Source organism: Sapajus apella, unplaced genomic scaffold (genome assembly GCF_009761245.1).
Source record: "Sapajus apella isolate SASKATOON/1434 unplaced genomic scaffold, GSC_monkey_1.0 scaffold12, whole genome shotgun sequence".
Classification (NCBI taxonomy): domain Eukaryota; kingdom Metazoa; phylum Chordata; class Mammalia; order Primates; family Cebidae; genus Sapajus; species Sapajus apella.
The window spans coordinates 28,954,984-28,973,653 of record NW_022436952.1 but is presented as its reverse complement, the minus strand read 5'-3'; the positions used below and the strand labels follow the sequence as shown (position 1 = coordinate 28,973,653).

General features: G+C 33.9%; 1 protein-coding gene across 2 annotated transcripts in view; it reads right to left on the bottom strand.

The window, feature by feature from the left end:
• Positions 1-218: 218 nt before the first annotated feature.
• Positions 219-18,670, bottom strand: part of BRIP1 (BRCA1 interacting protein C-terminal helicase 1) — a 157,566-nt gene continuing 139,114 nt past the window's right edge. For both annotated transcript variants that reach the window (XM_032280735.1, XM_032280734.1), the window contains exons 18-20: positions 6,203-6,285; positions 4,391-4,720; positions 219-2,787 (exon numbers count right to left, since the gene is read on the bottom strand). In XM_032280735.1, coding sequence (XP_032136626.1) covers positions 1,934-2,787; positions 4,391-4,720; positions 6,203-6,285 — 1,267 coding nt within the window. In that variant the 3' untranslated portion in view covers positions 219-1,933. The remainder of the gene's footprint in view (positions 2,788-4,390; positions 4,721-6,202; positions 6,286-18,670) is intronic.

The following is an 18,670-nucleotide window of genomic DNA, read 5'->3' as shown; positions in this document are numbered from 1 at the left end:
TATAAAATCATCAGGTCTCATAAGAACTCACTCACTATCATGAGAACAGCATGAGGGCAACCGCCCCCATGATTCAATTACCTCCCACTGGGTCCCTCCCACAACATGTGGGGATTATGGGAACTACAATTCAAGATGACATCTGGGTGGGGACACAGCCAAACCACATCACCTCTGTTCCCTAAATGTAAATGAGTAAGAACCATTTAACCTTTTTTATGAAATACTATGCTTTATTTTAAGCATTCTGGAACAAAAGCAAATGAAAATTGACTCAGAATAGTATCAGCAGACATTCCTTTAAGTTATAGATTCTTAAAGCACAAAGAAATTTGTATGATTTTATAAGTACTAACTTCTGCATTTTACAGATGAAACTAATTCCCTGAAGGGTGTGGTGATTGCCAATGTGACTTAGCAAATTAGAGGCAGTGCCAAGTACAGAGCTCAAGTCTCTTGTCTTCTACCAGGTACTCATGCGTTCCACTACCTTTCTATCCCTATCTGTGGTTTAAGAGCAATACCAGAGGAGATAAATTGTTTCAAAACAATGTAGAAATTACCCTCTAAACTAGTATTTGGTACTTATTGCTCAATGATCAACTAGAAAAAATATATAATACTAGATGGGATCTAACATATTCTAAATTCTTTAACTGGTAAATTGTCAATTTAAATGTCTTTGAACTATGCTTAGAGTTGTAACATCAAATGCTATGGAAACAAGCTGTATAAATCTAAATGTCTCAAAATGAAAGCAAATACATGCCTACATAATAATTCATTTATCCAAATGAAATGTAAAATAAATCCTTACTGGGAATTTTGACTTGAAAATAATAGGCCATACAAAACTCTTGAGTAGCTCATAAAATTTCAACTCAAATTACTCACAAAAAGTCCTAATACCCAGTGAATAAAGGATGTTTCTTAGAAAAAGATCAGTGAATATATTTTTGGAATGATGTCAGAGACGAGCATCTTTTATAATCATTTTTGATCAGACATACAGCTTCATTCATAAAAACACAAACAAGGTCAAAATTCACAGAAGGGATTACTGTGCTCTAAGGAAACATACTTTGGCTGCAGCTATAAATGTGGGTTTGCTTATCAAATTTATATATAAAGTTTTCTATCTTAATCATTGCATAACTAAAGCTTACACTAGAACAATACCAGAGGGGAGAAATTGTTTCACCATTTCTAAATAATGTAGAAATTACCTTCTAATCTAGTGTTTGGTACTTGTTACTCACTGATCCGCTAGAGAAAATATAATACTAGGCAGGATCTAATATTTTTTTCCACAATGATGATGGAGCTAAATAATTAGAATAGAAAATCTGGAATACTTCATTTGTCATTTTATATCTTTATATCAATTTGTTTATGACATGTTTGATTTTAGTTTATTATACAAATAATGTAAAACAATTTCAATTAAAAATGCATACTACTTTCTTAATTTCTCTTAATTACTTATAAGTAGGCAGAAATAAACCTTCCAAGACAAAAGGTGATCTCTAAAAAAGCCTCGGACTGATTTGAGGTAAAATCTATAGTGAAATATGACTGAGGTGTGACTAAATTAGACTGCTATTTATCAGTATGATAAACAAATGTATTTTATGTATGTATCACTAAGAAAACCAATGGATGAAGAGAACCACCTAATATACTTACATGAAACTAAAAGTGCCCCAGAAAACTCTAAATATCTTTAATTTTAAATTGCATTTAGCTAAGGAAGACTTATTAGAGGAAAATATTTTATATGAATTACTTTATCAAAACTCAAGAATAAAATTTACATTTCTGAATATAAAATAGTTTTTTAAAAAGTATGCCACTTATTCAATGCACAAATTCTTACAACAGAGTTTAACATAAGCATGATGACATATGTTTACAGCTTGAGAGTTAAGTATTATTACTTAAAACTAGGAAACATACCTTTATTTTTGGAAGGAGATGGTTTAAAGTTCTTTATTTCTATTTCATGAGTGTTTCCCAGTTCAAATTCATTTATCCAAGTTGTTTTTACATTACCATCAATGTCATCAATTTTATTTTCTTCAATATGCAGAATTCCATTCAACTTTGTATCTGTGCAATCCTCAGCTTTCACTTCTCTGGCTGAATCTATTTCTTTTATAGTTCTAATTTCAAAAAGGTCTTCAGCTAAAATGCAATCTGAATTGTTAGCCAATCTATTTCCTCTATCAGTTTCGACTAGGTGATTTTTTTCTTCATTTGTATCTTCAGGATCATAAAGTTCAGGTGTAAAATAGATAGATTCATCTTCTGCTTCTGTTTCAAAATCTCTATTTGAAGTGGATTGTTTATCTTCTTCACTTACTAGAGACAATTCAATGTCTGGATCTAGGGCTTCTTCAGAACAGAGAGGATGTTCGGGATGATTTTTTCTAGTAAGGGTTCCATCAATCTTTAATGATGAAATAATGGTTTCTGATTGAGGGCATGATCTAAACGATGTTTTTACCATCAAGTTTGAGGATTCACATTTATCAGTGAATGGCAAAACAGTTTTACTTTCCATCTTTTCTGTTTTGAAACTGGGAGGACTAGAGGCACTATTCTTTGATGACTCGAGCTCAGGTGCTGCCTTTGGTATTTTACCAGTAAAATACTGTCCCAAAGAATTAAAGCTCGACCAAATAACTCTCTTTGTTTGTTTGTTGAAAGTTGGGCTTGTGGATCTGGAAATCACAATTTTTTCTGCTTTCATTGCTTGGACAGGCTCTTCCAGGAATACTGGATCATCTAAGAATACAAGAATTTAAGAGCTTTAACTTTCTGCTCCTAGCCAACATAGTAATTGTTAAGTTAGGGTAACAAGAGCGAAACTCCGTCTCAAAAAAAAAAAAAAAAAAAAACGAAATACCTAAATAACTGTATAGGATACATAACTTAGAGCCCCCGATGAACACTAGTGGATTTTTAATCTTGGAACAGAATATTAACTCTGAAAGAAATTTTAGGTCTCTAGTGTTTCCTTGCCCAAGTTATAATGCTGTCTGGTAAACTATAAAATTCCACACCAGGAAACTCAAGAATAAATGAGGAAAGAAGGAGTAAAAGGGAAGAGGAAGATGGCTGAGTAAAGGAAGGAACAGGCTGTAAACATTTGCCATGAAAATCCACTAACCAGTGACTGAGAAAAGCTTACCTAGACTAATTATTTTATTTAATAAATAAGGAAAGTGACAATTATAAGGCTAAGTTATTTGAATTCACAATGACATTTATATATACTACAAAAACAATGTTTAAAAAATCTTTTTCTCTTTTTTTTTTTTTTTTTGAGACAGAGTTTCACTCTTTTTGCCCAGGCTGGAGTGCAACGGCGTAATCTCAGCTCACTGCAACCTCCGCCTCCCAGTTTCAAATGCTTCTCCCGCCCCAACCTCCCAAAAAGCTGGGATTATAGGCACCCACCACCATGCCCAGCTAATTTTATATATTTTTTTTAGTAGAGATGGTGTTTCACCACATTGTTCAGGCTGGTCTCAAGCTCCTGATCTCAGGTAATCTGCCTGCCTCGGATATATGAATTAAAACAACTGAAATTATATCCAATGGTATAAACCAGAGTTTGGCAAACCTTTTTTGTTACAGGCCAGAGAGTAAATATTTTAGGCTTTGTGGGCCATAATATATCTGTTGCACCTACTCAATACTCTAGTGCAATACATACAAATACTCAACTCTGCTGTTGTCTGCAATATGTAAATAAGTGAGCGTGACATTTCATTAAACTTTATTTACAAAAACAGGCAGCAGGCCAAATTTGGCTCATAGGCCACAGTTTGCCAATCTGATACAGATGATTCTTTCTAAAATATTTTAAAATATTATTTTTCATCACTTAAATGCCTCTCATCTCCTAAAAATAAGTAAGTTCATGAGAACTATCTATACAGAAAAAGAAGTTCATATAGAAGTATCTATATTAAAAAATCAGGCCAAATTTTTATATAGCCTTTAGAATAACATCTACCACTTATATAGTACTTTACAATGCTGTGATATTTATAATCTTGACCTTTACAGCTCAACCTGAAAGGATAGCTAGGTAGGCATTTTTTTTTCCTGTTATGACTCAAAAAGGTCAAATGACTTGCTCATGATCACAAAAGTAGTAAGTGGCAAAGCCAGTTAGTGGAAAACCAGAAAATATGCTCTGGTCTCCTGACAAACGTTTGTTTCCATTACAATACATCATACTGTTTCACTACTTTATGACAACACCTTGTATTATAAACCACCATATTTAAGGAAATTAATCTAATCCAAATAAATATCATTTCACTAAATACAATGAAAGACTTCTCCATCAAAGGTAAATGGGCAGAAGTTTACATACTTCTCTCCTTTTTGGAGATGATGCCACTTGGTAGAGGTGAATTTTTAGTAATAATTTCAGGACACTGTAGTTCCTGGACACACATCTTTGCTTCATCTTTCACAAAATTTTCTGGTGATAGATAACTTGCTGCTTCCAATAAATAAGTTGGGGTACTGTCCATTAAAGAGGTGACTTCAAGTGTGGACCCATTGTCCTGTATATTTGTTCTGTCCTTTATGGATACATCAAGAACTTTTTGATGCTTTTTGGAAAATTCGGCCAAGGACTCTAGGGCACTTTCGAAGGTTGAATGGTGCTGAATCTGCTGCCGTATCCATTTAGAAAGTCCTACAGAAAAAAAGTAAACCCAGGGTAAAATTTGGTTGGTTATTAAAATATTACTCCCCACGAAAGGCTTCGTGCCCTCCTGTGGTAATGGGTGAATTCTTCCTCTAATTAGTTCACATGAGATCTCCTCTCCTCTCTCTTGGTCACTCTCTTGCTATGTGATGCACCTGCTTTCCCTTTACCTTCTGCTATGATTGTAGACTTTCTGAGGCCCTCATCAGAAGGAGATGCTTATGCCATGATTTTTGTACAGCCTGCAGAACCATCAGCCAAATAAACCTCTTATCTTTATAAATTATCCAGTCTTGGTGTTGGCAACAATTGTTTGGATATGACACCAAAAACATAGGTAATAAAAGCAAAAATAGACAAGGAAGACCACATTAAACTAAAAAACTTCTGTACAGCAAAGTAAATAATCAGCAATCTATAGAATGGGAGAAAATATTTGCAAAGCATTTATCATATCTGATAAGGAGATCTCCAAAATATATAAGAAACTCCTATATCTCAATAGCAACAAACACACACACCAAAAACCAAACCAAAAAAACAGAGACACAAAGAAACCCAAATACCCCAATTAAAAAATGAGCAAATTAAAAGACACTTCTCCAAAGAAGACATATGATTTGGCTAACAATAGAAAAGATGCTTAACAATCCTAATCATCAGAGGAATGCAAATCAAATCCACAATGAGCTATCACATCATACCTTGTAGGATAGCCTTTATGAAATTTCAAAAAGAGAAAGAAGAAAAAAAGGAAATAAGAGTTAGCAGGGATATGGAGAAAGTGAAACCCTTGTGTGCTATTTGTGGGAATGTCAAATGCTGCAGATGCTATGAAGAACAGAATCAAATCAAAAAATTAAAATTAGAACTATGATAATTCACCAATTCTATGCTTGGTAGTTATTTTAAAAAGTTGAAATCAGGATCTTGAAGAGATATCTGCATTCCCATGTCTATTGCAGCATTGTTCCCAATATCCATGAGGTGGAAATAACCTAAATGTCTACTGACAGATAAATGGATTTAAAAAAATGGTATAATGTATACATAAAATAAAATATTAAGCAGTCATTGAAAAGAAGGAAATCCTGTCAGATACTACAATGTAGATGAAACTTAAGGACATTATGCTAGCTGAAATTAACCAGTTACAGAAGGACAAATACTGCATAATTCAATTTATATGAGGTATCTAAAGTAGTCAAACTAATAGAAGCAAAAAGTATAGCGGTGGTTGCCAGGGGATGAGGGGAGAGGGAATGGGGCATTGCTGTTCAATCGGTTTTAAGTTTCAGTTATGCAAGATTTAAAAGTTCTAGATACTTGCTATACAATGCTGTGCTTACAATTAACAATATTGTACTGTGCACTTAATAAGATGGTAGATCTCATACTATGTGTTTTTTATCACAACAAAAATATGAAGATTGTTACTAGTTCTTACTCTAGGCCCAGCTGAGATCTTACCAGATATATAGCGACTTGGGTTATTCCTAAAACGATCATCCACTAGAATAAGAGCTCCCCAATCATTTCTGTGTCGAATACATCTACAAAAAATAGGGAGAAAATCAATTTTATATATTTCTTTAAACAACTTGCTATTGTGAGAAAAGTTATAGGAGCTACCCAATACAATGTAACAAAGTAGATGTATTAAAAACTCCCTACTTTTGCCAAGTACTGATAACTTACATCTCAAATGTTGTATTTTATTTTGCACTCAGGAAAATTATAGAAAACATTTTCTAAGAGCGTTCTTAGCCACATAGACCCTTTCTATTTAACCTTAAGTATTATAATTGTAGGTTTTATGTAAAGGTGCTTTTTACTAGTTTAATGAGAGTTTTTCATCATGAATAAACATTGAATTTTGCCAAAAATATTCTAAAATTCAATTAACATGTAATTTTTCTTCTTTTGACTGTTAATATGGTAGATTACACTGGTTCATTTTCAAACACTGAATCATCCTTGCATTCCTAGTCATGATGTATTATTCTTTTTATAGATTGTTGGATTCAATTTGCTAGTTTTTTAAAATATATTAAAAAATAAAAACAGACTTTTATTTAATAATTATTAAACAATTTTAAAGTGTACAATGCAGTGGTTTTTGGTATATTTACAAGGCTGTATAACCTATACCACTTATCTATCCCAGAACATTTTCACCATCCCAAATAAACCCTGTGCCCACTAGCTGTTACTCCAAATTATCCCAATTATTCCCCATTACCTCTGCCAACCACTAATTTTTCTGTTCTTAGAGATTTGCCTATTCTGGACATTTCATTTAACTGAAATCATACAATATGTAGCATTTTGTATCTAGCATATTTCACTGAGCATGATGCTACCAAGATTCACTCATATAGCTATCATTTACCAGTACTTCATTTATAAATTCCACTTTTTGGCTATTATGAATAATGCTGCTATAAACATTTGGTTACAAGTTTTCATATAAATACATGTTTTGATTCTCTTGGGCATACACCTAGAAGTGGAATTGTGAGTCATATGGTAAATCTTTAACTTTTCAAACACTGCCACACTGTTCCAAAGCTGCTGCACATTTTACATCCCCACCACCTATGTACAAGGGTTCCAAAATCTCCACATCCTCACCAACACTTGTTACTGTATACCCTTCTAAAGTTATCTCTACACTAGGAAGTATGAAATGTTATTTCATTATGGTTTTGATTTGCATTTCCCTAATGACCAATGATGTTGAACATCATTTTTATGTGCTTACTGGCCATTTGTGTATCCTTTTTTGGAGAAGTCTGTTCAAATTATTGGTCCATTTTTAATGGCCTATTTTGTCTTTTTATTATTAAATTGTAAGAGTTCTTTATATATTCTGGATACCAGATCCCGCTACACATGAGTTGCAAATATTTTCTCCATATGTAAGTTTTCTTTTCCATTTTTGATACTGTCCTTTGAAGAACAAAAATTTAAATTATAACAAAATCCAACTTATCTACTTTTTCTTTGGTTGCTTATGCTTCTGGTTGCAGATCGAAGATAGTATTGCCTAATACAAGGCCAAGAAAATTTATACCTCTGTTTTTGTCTTTTTCTGTCTTTGATCCACTTTAACTTTTGTATATGGTGTGAGGTAGCAGTCTAATTTCATTATTTGCACATAGATATCCAGTTGTTCCAGCACCATCTGTCAAAAAGACTAATCTTCTTTGAGTTGTCTTGGCATTCTTGTCAAAAATCAATTCACTGTATGATGTATGAATTTGTTTATGGACCCTCAATTCTACCCATTTATCTACACCATCTGTCTTTATGCCAGTACAACACAGTCTTGATTATTGTAGCTTTGTTATAAATTTGAGGTAGAAAACTGTTTGTTCTCCTAGTATGTTCCTCTTCTTAAAGATTGTTTTGACTATTCTGGGTTCCTTGCTTTTCCATAATAATTTTAGAATCAGTTTCTCAATTTCTGCCAGAAAGTCAGCTGGAATTTTGACTAGTATTATATTTAATCTCCATATCAATACAGGGGAGTGCTGATATCTTAACCATAAATCTTCTAATCCATGAACATGGGATTCTTTCCATTTATTTAGAATTTTCTTTCAATAATGTTTTGCAGTTTTCCATATACAGATCTTTCAAATCCTTAGTTAAGTATATTTCTAAGTATTTTCTTCTTTCTGATGTTATTTTAAATGGAATGTTCTGAAGTTCATTTTTAGATTTTTGGCTGCTAGCAAATAAAAATGTCATTGATTTTTTAATATTGGTCTTGTAACCTGAACCCTTGCTGAACCTATCAGTTGTTATTTTTAAAATGAATTTCTCAGAATTTTCTGTGTATATCATTTGCAAATAAAAACAGGTCTGCTTCTTCATTCCTCTTGTCTCACTGCCCTGGTTAGAATCTCCAATACAATATTGAATAGAAATGGTGAGAGTGAAAATCACTGTTGTGATCTTAAACTTAGGAGAAAAGTTTCAGTCTTTCACAATTAAGTGTGATGTTAGCTGTGAGTTTTTCATAGATGACCTCATTAAAGCTAAGTAAATAACCTGATATTCCCACTTTGTTATTTTCACCATGAAAATGTGTTGAATACTGTTTTATGCTTTTTTTTTTTTTTTTTTTTTTAAAATCTTTTTAATACTTTTTTTTCTTTTTTTTTTTTTTTTTTTTTTTTGGCATCTTGAGAAGATCGTGTGGTTTTGGTCTTCTTTTAATATGGTATATTACATTAATTGATTTTATAAAGTATGTTGAACCAATCTTGGATTGCTGGGATAAATATTACTTGGTCATGGTGTATATTCCTTTTAGTATGTTGCTGATTCTGTCAATGGCTTTTATTTCTATAGGTATGTGAAATACTGCTGTACAGTCTTCTTGTAATAGTATCAGGTAATACTGGTCACATAGATGCGTTGGTAAATATTTCTCTTCTATTTTTTGGTGGAGTTAATAAAAGATTAATGCTAATTCTGCTGTAAAGTTTTGGCAGAATTCACCAGAGAAGCCATTTGATCATGAGGCTGAAGCAGGAGAATTGCTTGAACCTAGGAGGTGGAGGTTGCAGTGAGCTGAGATTGCACCACTGCATTCCAGCCTGAGCAACAGAGTGAGACTCCATCTCAAAAAAAAAAAAAAAAAAAAAGCAAGTGTTTTGATGACAAATTCTATCTTTACTTGTTATACATCTATCCGGATGTTCTATTTCAGCCAGACACGGTGGCTCGTGGCTGTAATTCGAGACCAATCTGGTTAACATAATGAAACCCTATCTCTATTAAAAATACAAAAAATTAGTCAGGAATGGTGGTGGGCACCTGTAATCCCAGCTACTTGGTAGGCTGAGGCAGGAGAATCACTTGAACCTGGGAGGCAGAGATTGCAGTGAGCCGAGATTATGCCATGCATGCCAGCATGCCAGCCTGGGCAACAGCGAGAGACTGTCTCAAAAAAAAAAAAAAAAAAAAAAAAGATATTCTATTTCTTGATATATTCTTAGTATTTTGTATCTATCTGTGAATTTGTCCATTTAATCTAAGTTACCTAATTTGTTGTCACACAATTTTTGAAGGCATTATCTTATAATCCTTTGTATTTCTGTAATGTAGTAACATCCTTTCATTTCCAATTTTAGTAAACTATTCTCTGTATTTTCTTTGGTCAGTCTTGGTCTGCCAATTTTGTTGATTTTTTTCAACAAATCAACTTTTGTTATCTTGGTTATTCTCTATTGTTTTTTGAATTCTCCGTTTATTTCCTTTCTTGTATTTCCTTTGATTGCCTTGCTTTGGGTTTAGTTTGCTCTTCTTTTTCTAATTCCTTAAGGTGGAAAGTTAGATTATTGATTCCCGATGTTTATTCTTTTAAAATATAGATGTTACAGCTTTAAGTTTCCCTGGGAGGAGTACTTTCACTGTGTCCCCCAAATTTTGGGACACAAAATTTGTGTTTCCATTTTATCATAATGTATTTTTCAATTTTTCTTCTGATTTATTCTTTGACCCACTGGTTGTTTAAAAGTGTGTTGTTGAATTTCCACATATTGTGACTTTACCATTTTTCCTTCCATTACTGATTTCTGGTTCATTTCATTGTGGTCAGAAATACCTGTAATGATTTCAACCTCTTAAAATTTACGGAAACTTGTATTTTATGGATTAACATCCGGTCTATCATGAAGAATGTGCCATTTTCACTTGAGAAGACTGTGTATTCTACTGTTGTTGGGTGAAGTGTGCTACAGATGTCTGTTTGGTTTGTTTGTAGTTGTTGGTTTGTAGTTTTGTTCAAGACTTCTCTGCTGATTTTCCTTCTTGTTTTTCTATCCATTATTGATTAGGGTATGGAAGTCTCCAAGTATTACTTAATTATTGATTGACATTTTTTGCTAGATGTGTTTTGGGGCCTTTTTGTTAACTGCATGTTTAGATTTATACATTCTTGAGAGAATTTTTTTTTTTTTGAGACAGGGTCTCACTCCAATTGCCCAGGCTGGAGTGCAATAGTGAGATCATGGCTCACTGCAGCCTCAACTTCCTGGATTCAGGCGATTCTCCCACCTCAGCCTCCTGAATATCTGGGATTATAGGTACATGCCACTACACTCTGCTAATTTTTTGTACTTTTAGTAGAGACAGGGTTTCATCATGTTGCCTAGGCTAGTCTTGAACTCCTGGGCTCAAGTGATCTGCCTACCTCAGCCTCCCAAAGCGCTGGGATTGCAGGCAGAATGGCATTTTTTATCATTATAAAATGTTCATTGTTTCCATTAATTTTTGTTTGTTTAAGGGACCATTTTGTCTGATATTAGCGTAACCAAACCAGCTCTCTTTTGTTTACTATTTGCATGGTATGTCTTTTCCCATCACCTTATTTTCAACTTGTGTTTTTTTTATTTAGTGTTTCTCTTGCAGACAGCATATATCACATTATCTTCAATCCATTCGGCCAAACTTTGACTTTAGATTGGAGTGTTTAATCCATTTACATTTAATGTAATTACTGATAAGGTAGGATTTACTTGGCTATTTTGTAAAAAACCCACTCTGTTATTTGCTTTCTCTATGCCTTATGTATTTTGTTCTTCTGTCTTTCCATTACCACCCTTTTCTTCAAAAAACGTTTTCCAGTATTTCATATTAATTCCCTTGTCATTTACTATATATGTTTAGTTATTTTTATTAATGGTTGAAGAGTATAATAAACACATCAACCAATAATAATCTAGTCAGGATAATTACCAACTTAATTTCAATGGTCCTTCTGTTCCCCCACCTAACACCTTTGGGTTGTTATTGTCATATAAATTATATCTTCAAACTTTGTATGCTGGTGAGGAAGAAATAACATTGTAGGTTGGATTATTTACCCCTAGAAAGCTGTGTTTAAAGGTGGGCTGATCAATGAAAACTTAAGATTCAGGAGGGTTCCTGTGATTGACTAATAAGAGTGTCTTATTGTACCTAAACTGTTTGAGCAAACAATATATTATTGCTGAACACTTATTCTTTTGAGAATCTAGTCTTCTGGAAACTGCCAGGTAGAGGCTGCCTATATGACCAGCCCCAATAAAATCACTGGGTGTTGAGTCTCTAATGAGTTCCTCTGATTGGCCATATTTCACACATGTTGCCACAGCTCATTGCTTGGGGAAGTGTGTCCTGTGTAACTCCACTGGGAGAGGACACTTGGAAGCTTAAGACTGGTTCCCTGGACTTTGTTCCATGAACATGTTGTGTTCTCTTTGCTGACTGTGCTTGGTATCATTTCACTGTAATAAATCCTAGCCATGTATACAATTATATGCTGAGGCTATCTAACTGTTCCAAGAGAATTACTGAATCTGAAAGTGGTCTTGGCAACCTCCAAGAAAATCACCACAGTTTTACAATTTTTATTTTATGCAATTGCTCTTTTTAAAAAAAATCAGGAGAAAAATAACTATAAGCAAGAAATACATTTATATTGACTTTTATATTTACCTATGTTGTTATATTTGTGGGTAGTCTTCATTTCATCATGTGCATCTGACTTACTGCCTAAGAGCCTTTCATTTCAGCCAGAAATACTCCTTTTAGTTTTTTTTTGTAGGACAAGTTTGCTACAGAGTAATTCTCTTAGTTTTTATTTGGGAATATCTTAACTTTTACTTCATTTCTGGAGGATGGTTTTATTAGATGTAGTATTCTTGGTTGACAGTCATTTCCTTTCAGCACTTTGGGCATGTCAATCAACTGCTTCCTGGTCTGGAGGATGTTTTGTACATGATGAGTTATTTCTCTCTTGCTGCTTTCTAGAGTCTGTCTTCTGACTGCTTGATTTCAACCATCTAGATATGAATCTCCCTGAGTTCATCCTACTTGGAGTTCGCTGATCTTCTTGGATGTATAAATTAACGTTTTTCATCAAATTTGGAACATTTTCAGCCATAATTTCTTCAAATATTCTGTTCTTTTCTCTCTCCTCTCCTTTTGGGATTCCAAATATGCACATGTTGGTATGCTTGATGAGGTTCTACAGGTCTCTAAGATTATGCTAGTTGTTCTTCATTCTTTTTCTTTCTGTTCCTCAGAGTGGATAATCTCAATTGATTTAAGTAAATCAATGCTTTCTTCTGCCTGCTTAAATCTGCTGTTGGGCCCCTGTAATGAATAATTCATCTTAGCTATTATACTTTCCAGCGTAAGAATTTCAATTAGGTTTTTGTTAAACAAATTTTATCTCCTTATTGATACTCCCTATTTGGTGAAGTGAGACATCATTCTCATAGTTTTTAACACAGTTTGCTTAGTTATTGAACATATTTGAACTAGTTTTGTCTCCTAAGACAAATGTTTGGGTTTCTTCAGGGATAGTTTCTCTTATTTTTTTCTCTTAGTGTACAGTTATACTTTCTTTGTTATGTGTCATTATTTTTGTTGAAACCAGTACATTTTAAATAACATAATGTGGCAAATACAGAAATCAGATTATTCTCCCTCTTCAAGGTTCTTTGTTCTTGTAATTTTTCTGAAATAATCCTGTGAAGTCTGTATTCAGTCATGTGTGGTCACTGAAGACTGACTAGTTAACTTAGTAGTCAACTAATAATTAGACAGAGATTTCCTTAAATGTCTAGAACCAACATGTCTCCCATTCTTTGCCAAGAGTCTCTGCATGGATTGGGGCATAATTTCAATCCTCAGCAAGGTAGGTAATAACTCTGATCTAGTCTTCACTTCCTGCTTCAGCAGAGTACCAAGGCTTAGAGCCTTCTCAGGTCTTTTCCTAGCATGTCCCATCACTGGTCACATGCACAGTCCTACACATATGCATGAAGTTAAACAGATGGCTGGGTGAGCTCTGAGTCAGGTCACATAAAGACAGCCTTGTGAGTGGGGTCTTCCAGGGAACTCCCAGGTATTTCACATAATTCTATGGGAATGTACTCCAGCCCTATTTTGCTCCTCATGACTATCAGGTTGCCAGCTTTCCTCATGATTTCACGCTGTTGGTTTTTAAGGATATTGTGAACTTGAAGACAGGTGAGAATAGAACAAATTAAAATACCACAAAGCTTACTGTTCCTACTGCAATTCAGCAATTTTTAATGGGTAAATACTGTAACTTTTGGTTAATACTCAACGTTTTGATAAAGTTGATTCTAACTTATTTTTGCCTATTTTCTCATTGCTTTTAGAAATTTCAGAGGTCTTCACTCTGCCATTTTTGAGGACCTTACCGAATTTGCTGGCACTTTGTTAAGGACATCTTCATCTATGTTTCAGAGGGATATTAATCTATAGTTTTTTTTTTTTTTTTTAACTTTTTAGTTTCAGGAATACGTGTGGTTTGTTATAGACACAAATTGTATGTCATGGGATTTGCTGTGACAAATTGTGACAGATTATTTTGTCACCCAGGTAAAAGGCAGCATAGTAGCCAACAGGTAGTTTTCTTCACCCTCCTCCTCCTCTTCATCCTTAAGTAGGCCCTGATGTCTATTGTTCCCTTCTTTGAGCACATATACTCAATGTTTAGCTTCCATGTGTAAGTGAGAAGTGGTATTTGGTTTTCTGTTCCTGCAATAGTTTACCTAGAATAATGGCCTCTAGTTCCTTACATGCTGCAAAGGACATTACCTTATTCCTATTTTATGGTTGCATAGTAACCCATTGTGTGTATGTACCACATTTTCTTAATCCAGTCTACTATTAATAGGCATTTAGGTTGATGCCAGAAGAACATACAGATACATAAGACTTTATGGTACAATGATTTAAATTCCTTTGGGTATATACCCAATAATGGAATTGTTGGGTTAAACAGTAGTTCTGCTTTAAGTTCTTTCAGAAGTCATCAAACTACATTCCATAGTAGCTGAACTAATTTACATTCCCACCAGCAGTACATATTTGTTCCCTTTTTTCTGCAACCTTCCCACCATCTTTTTTTTTTTTTTTTTTTTTTAACGGACTTTTTAACAATAGCTATTCTGACTGATGTGAGACATTATCTCACTGTGGTTTTTATTTCTTTATGGCAGTCTCACTCTATTGCTCAGGCTGGAGTGCAGTGGCACACAGTGGCAAAATCCCACTTTTTTTAGATGGCTTTTAACTATGGATTATATTTCTTTGCTAGATACCTATGCATGTCATCTATTTCATCTCGGGTGAGTTTTGGTATTTTGTGGGTTTTGTGGAATTAATCTACTTCTTCTAAGTTATCAAATATATATAGAGAGAGTTGTTCATAGTATTCTCATATTATTCTTTTAATGTCTGTGGAGTCTGTAGTTATACTATTAATGCCTCTTTTATTCCTGATATTAGTAATTGTGGCTTCTTTTTTCCTTTGTCAATTTTGCTAGAGGTTTATCAATTTTATTCATCATTCAAAGACCCTATTTTTCTTTTTCAACTTTTACTTTAGATTCCAGGGGTACATGAGCAGGTTTGTTTCAAGGGTGTATTGGATGATGTTGGGGTTGGAGTACAATTGAACCTATTACCCAGAAAGTGAGCATAGAACACAATAGGTAGTTTTTCAACTCTTGCTTCCCTCCTTCTCTGCCTCCTCTTATATTCCCTAGTGTCGATGTTCCCATCTTTATATCCATGTGTGCCCATTGTTTATCTTTCATTTATAAGTGGGAACATATGGCATTTGGTTTTCTGTTTCTGTGTTAGTTTGCTTAGGATAATTGCCTTGAGCTGCATACATGATGGCGGCAAAAAATGTGATTTCATTCTTTTTTAATGGTTGTGCAGTATTCCATGGTGTATATGTATCATATTTTCTTTATCCAGTCCACTGTTAATAGGTATTTGAGTTGCTTCTATGTCTTTGCTCTTGTGAATTGCGCTGTGATGAACACACAGCTGCATGTGTCTTTTTGGCAGAATGATTTATTTTCCTATGGATATATAACCAGTAATGGGATTGCCGAGTTGAACGATAGCGCAACTCTTATTTCAAACAGGCTAATTTTAATTTCACTGACTTCATTGATTATTTTTGTATTTATACTTGTTTTTATTATTCCTTTTCTTCCCCTATCTGCCTCACTTTTATTTAGCTCTTCTTTTTCTAGCTTCTTAAGGTAGAAATTAAGATCACTGATTTGAGGACTTTTTTTCTAAAACAAGCATTTAAAGATATAAATACATACATGAGCACTGCTTTAGCTGCAGTCCTTATGTTTTGATATGCTGTATTTTCATTTTTGATCAGTTCAAAATATTTTCTAATTTTACTTGAAACTTCCTGTTTTGCCTATGCATTATTTAGAGTATGCTGATTAATTTCCAAGTATTTGGACATTTTTCTATTATTGATTTCTAGTTTAAACTAGATTAGTTTAGTTCCATTACTGTCAGAGAATATATTGGACTTGAGTTGGCTAATAATGTTGCTCAAGCCATTTATATCTTTATTAGTTTGTCTACTAGTTCTGTTACTATGAGGAATTTTGAAGTTTCCAACTATAATTGTGTATTTGTCTACTTTTCTCTTCAGATCTGTCAGTTTTTGCTTCATGTATTTTGAAACCCTGTTTTGGGGTGAATACACATTTATGATTCTTACCTCTTCTTGGTGAATTCACTCTTTCATCATTAAGTAATGTTCTCCTTTATCCCTACTAATTTTATTTGCTTGGAATTCTACTTTATCTGATGTTATACAGTTACTTGAGCTAGATCATTGGTATTTTGAATTCTGGTCTCCTTTCCAATCTACCTGCTAGTATTTATTTTTCACAGTTCTCAAACAGCTACTCCACATATTCTCTCTAGGTTTTTTTGACTATTAAATATGGTTACTTCATCTTATCTAGGACTGAAATGCCCAGACCACTTTTTAAAGTTAATTATAGCTTTGTACATTTTAACTTTTATCAAAGAAACGCAAACACATAGTTTTATGCTTTCAGTGAAAAACATAACTCTTTTCTTCACCCACTTCCTGTTTCCAATACCCATTCCTCAGAAACAATTACTTTCAATATTTTAGATAGTTCTTCTGGTTATTTATCTCCAAATTTCTGAGGAACATTCATCCTACTACTTCTTGGTTTTTTTAACTTTAGAACTTATGTACTGATTCTCTCCTGTGGAAGATGTTTATTTCTCTTATACCACTGATACTTTACTAGCCCTTTCTGGGATTATTAACAACTGAGTCACATAGTGTACTACAATTAGATTTCCTTTATTGTACAAGACTTTTTGTCTTCCCTGGAGTTAATAACTGCCTCTTCTTTTTATGGATTCATTTTTAATGTTTTCTATCATTAATTAATCCCCAAACCATGCCATAGCTGTAAAAATTCTTCCCAGCATGGTCAAATCCTCTAACCTCTGGACTCAATTTAGACTACTTGCTGCACTGCTATCATCCCAAAGTTTTCCTTCCTGGTTGTTTTAGGAATTATTTTTGCCTCTATTCTGGATTGGAATCCTAGTTTCCTGCATCCTTGATATTCCTCTTTTTGAATGTTTTTTTTATATTTTGATGGAGCACATCTTCCAGTAACATCTTGAGAAAGTATCCATTTGAAGTAAATGTTTTAGGTCCTTGTATATTGAATGATTTATTCTGTCTTACAGTTTATCGATAGTTTGGCTTGTATAGAACTTAAGTTGCCAGTCAAAAATCTCCCTAAAATATTTGAAGACAATTTTTTTTTTTTGTTTCATTGTTGCTTTTTAGAAGTCTGTTGTGATTCTGATTCTCTGTCTTTTTGTCTTTGTAAGATTTTAAGACTTCTTCTTTATCTACAGATACTTGGAAACAGCACAGCAAAGCACTTTGTAGCTTTTCCTCCTTTACCTGTGCCTGAGTGAGCCCCTTCAACCAGGAGATCATGTTCTTCAATTCTGAAAATGTTTCTTTAGTTATTTCTTTGATTTTTTTCCTCTATTTTTTCTGTACTTGTGATATGGGCCTCCTGTTTATCAGAAGTTGGTTCTCGCATAGTGATCTTCTAATTTTCTAGTTCTTCTTTCTTTCTCTTTTGATCTGGAAAATTTCAATTTTATCTTCCCAGCCCTATTATGCATTTAAAAATTGTTGTGTTAATTTCTAAGAACTTTTTCTTATTCTTTTGTTCTTGTTTCACGGAGGCAATATGGTACCTCTCTATGGATATTACAGATATATATTTTTGAAAATTTCTCCTATCTGGGGGTTGGCAAACTATAGCCTATAGTGCCCACAAGAATAGCCCATGTCTTGTTTTTGTACAGCCTTCAATATGTAGGAATGGTCCTTTTTTTTTTTTTTTTTTTGAGAAGGAGTCTCTGCCAGCCAGACTGATGCGCAGTGGCACTATCTCGGCTCACTGCAACCTCTGCCTCCTGGGTTCAAGTGATTCTCCTGCCTCAGCCTCCTGGGCAGCATATGCCACCACACCTGGCTAATTTTTATATTTTTAGTAGAATTAGGGTTTTACCATGTTGGCCAGGCTGGTCTCAAACTGCTGACCTCAAGTGATCATTTTGAAAAGGGTTAAGGAAAAAACAAAGAATATGTGATAGAGACTGTATATAGCCTGCAAAACCTAAAATATACACAGTAGTCCCCCACAGCTACAATCTTGCCTATGGTTCAAAGTTACTCGTGGTCAAACACAATAATTTTTGAACACTAGAAAACAGCTGAATGACTGAATGACTTAGCAGGAAAGAGCTGAAATTTAAATCTACATTGTTGAAAGTCAACAAGAACTTTCAGATTTATGCATGAAAAAGCCTAGGATTTGGAGCACTCTAAAATGTCAATGACAGTAAGTTTTAAAAAACAGGTGGCTTGGTTGCAGGTTAGTATAAGAAACAATTAGCCCCCTCCCTCACCCAGGTTTACTTCTGGAAAGGCTGAACAACAGAGTCTCTGTATTCTTCAACACCAGGCATGGCTGAGGAGGTATTAAAAATATTACATGG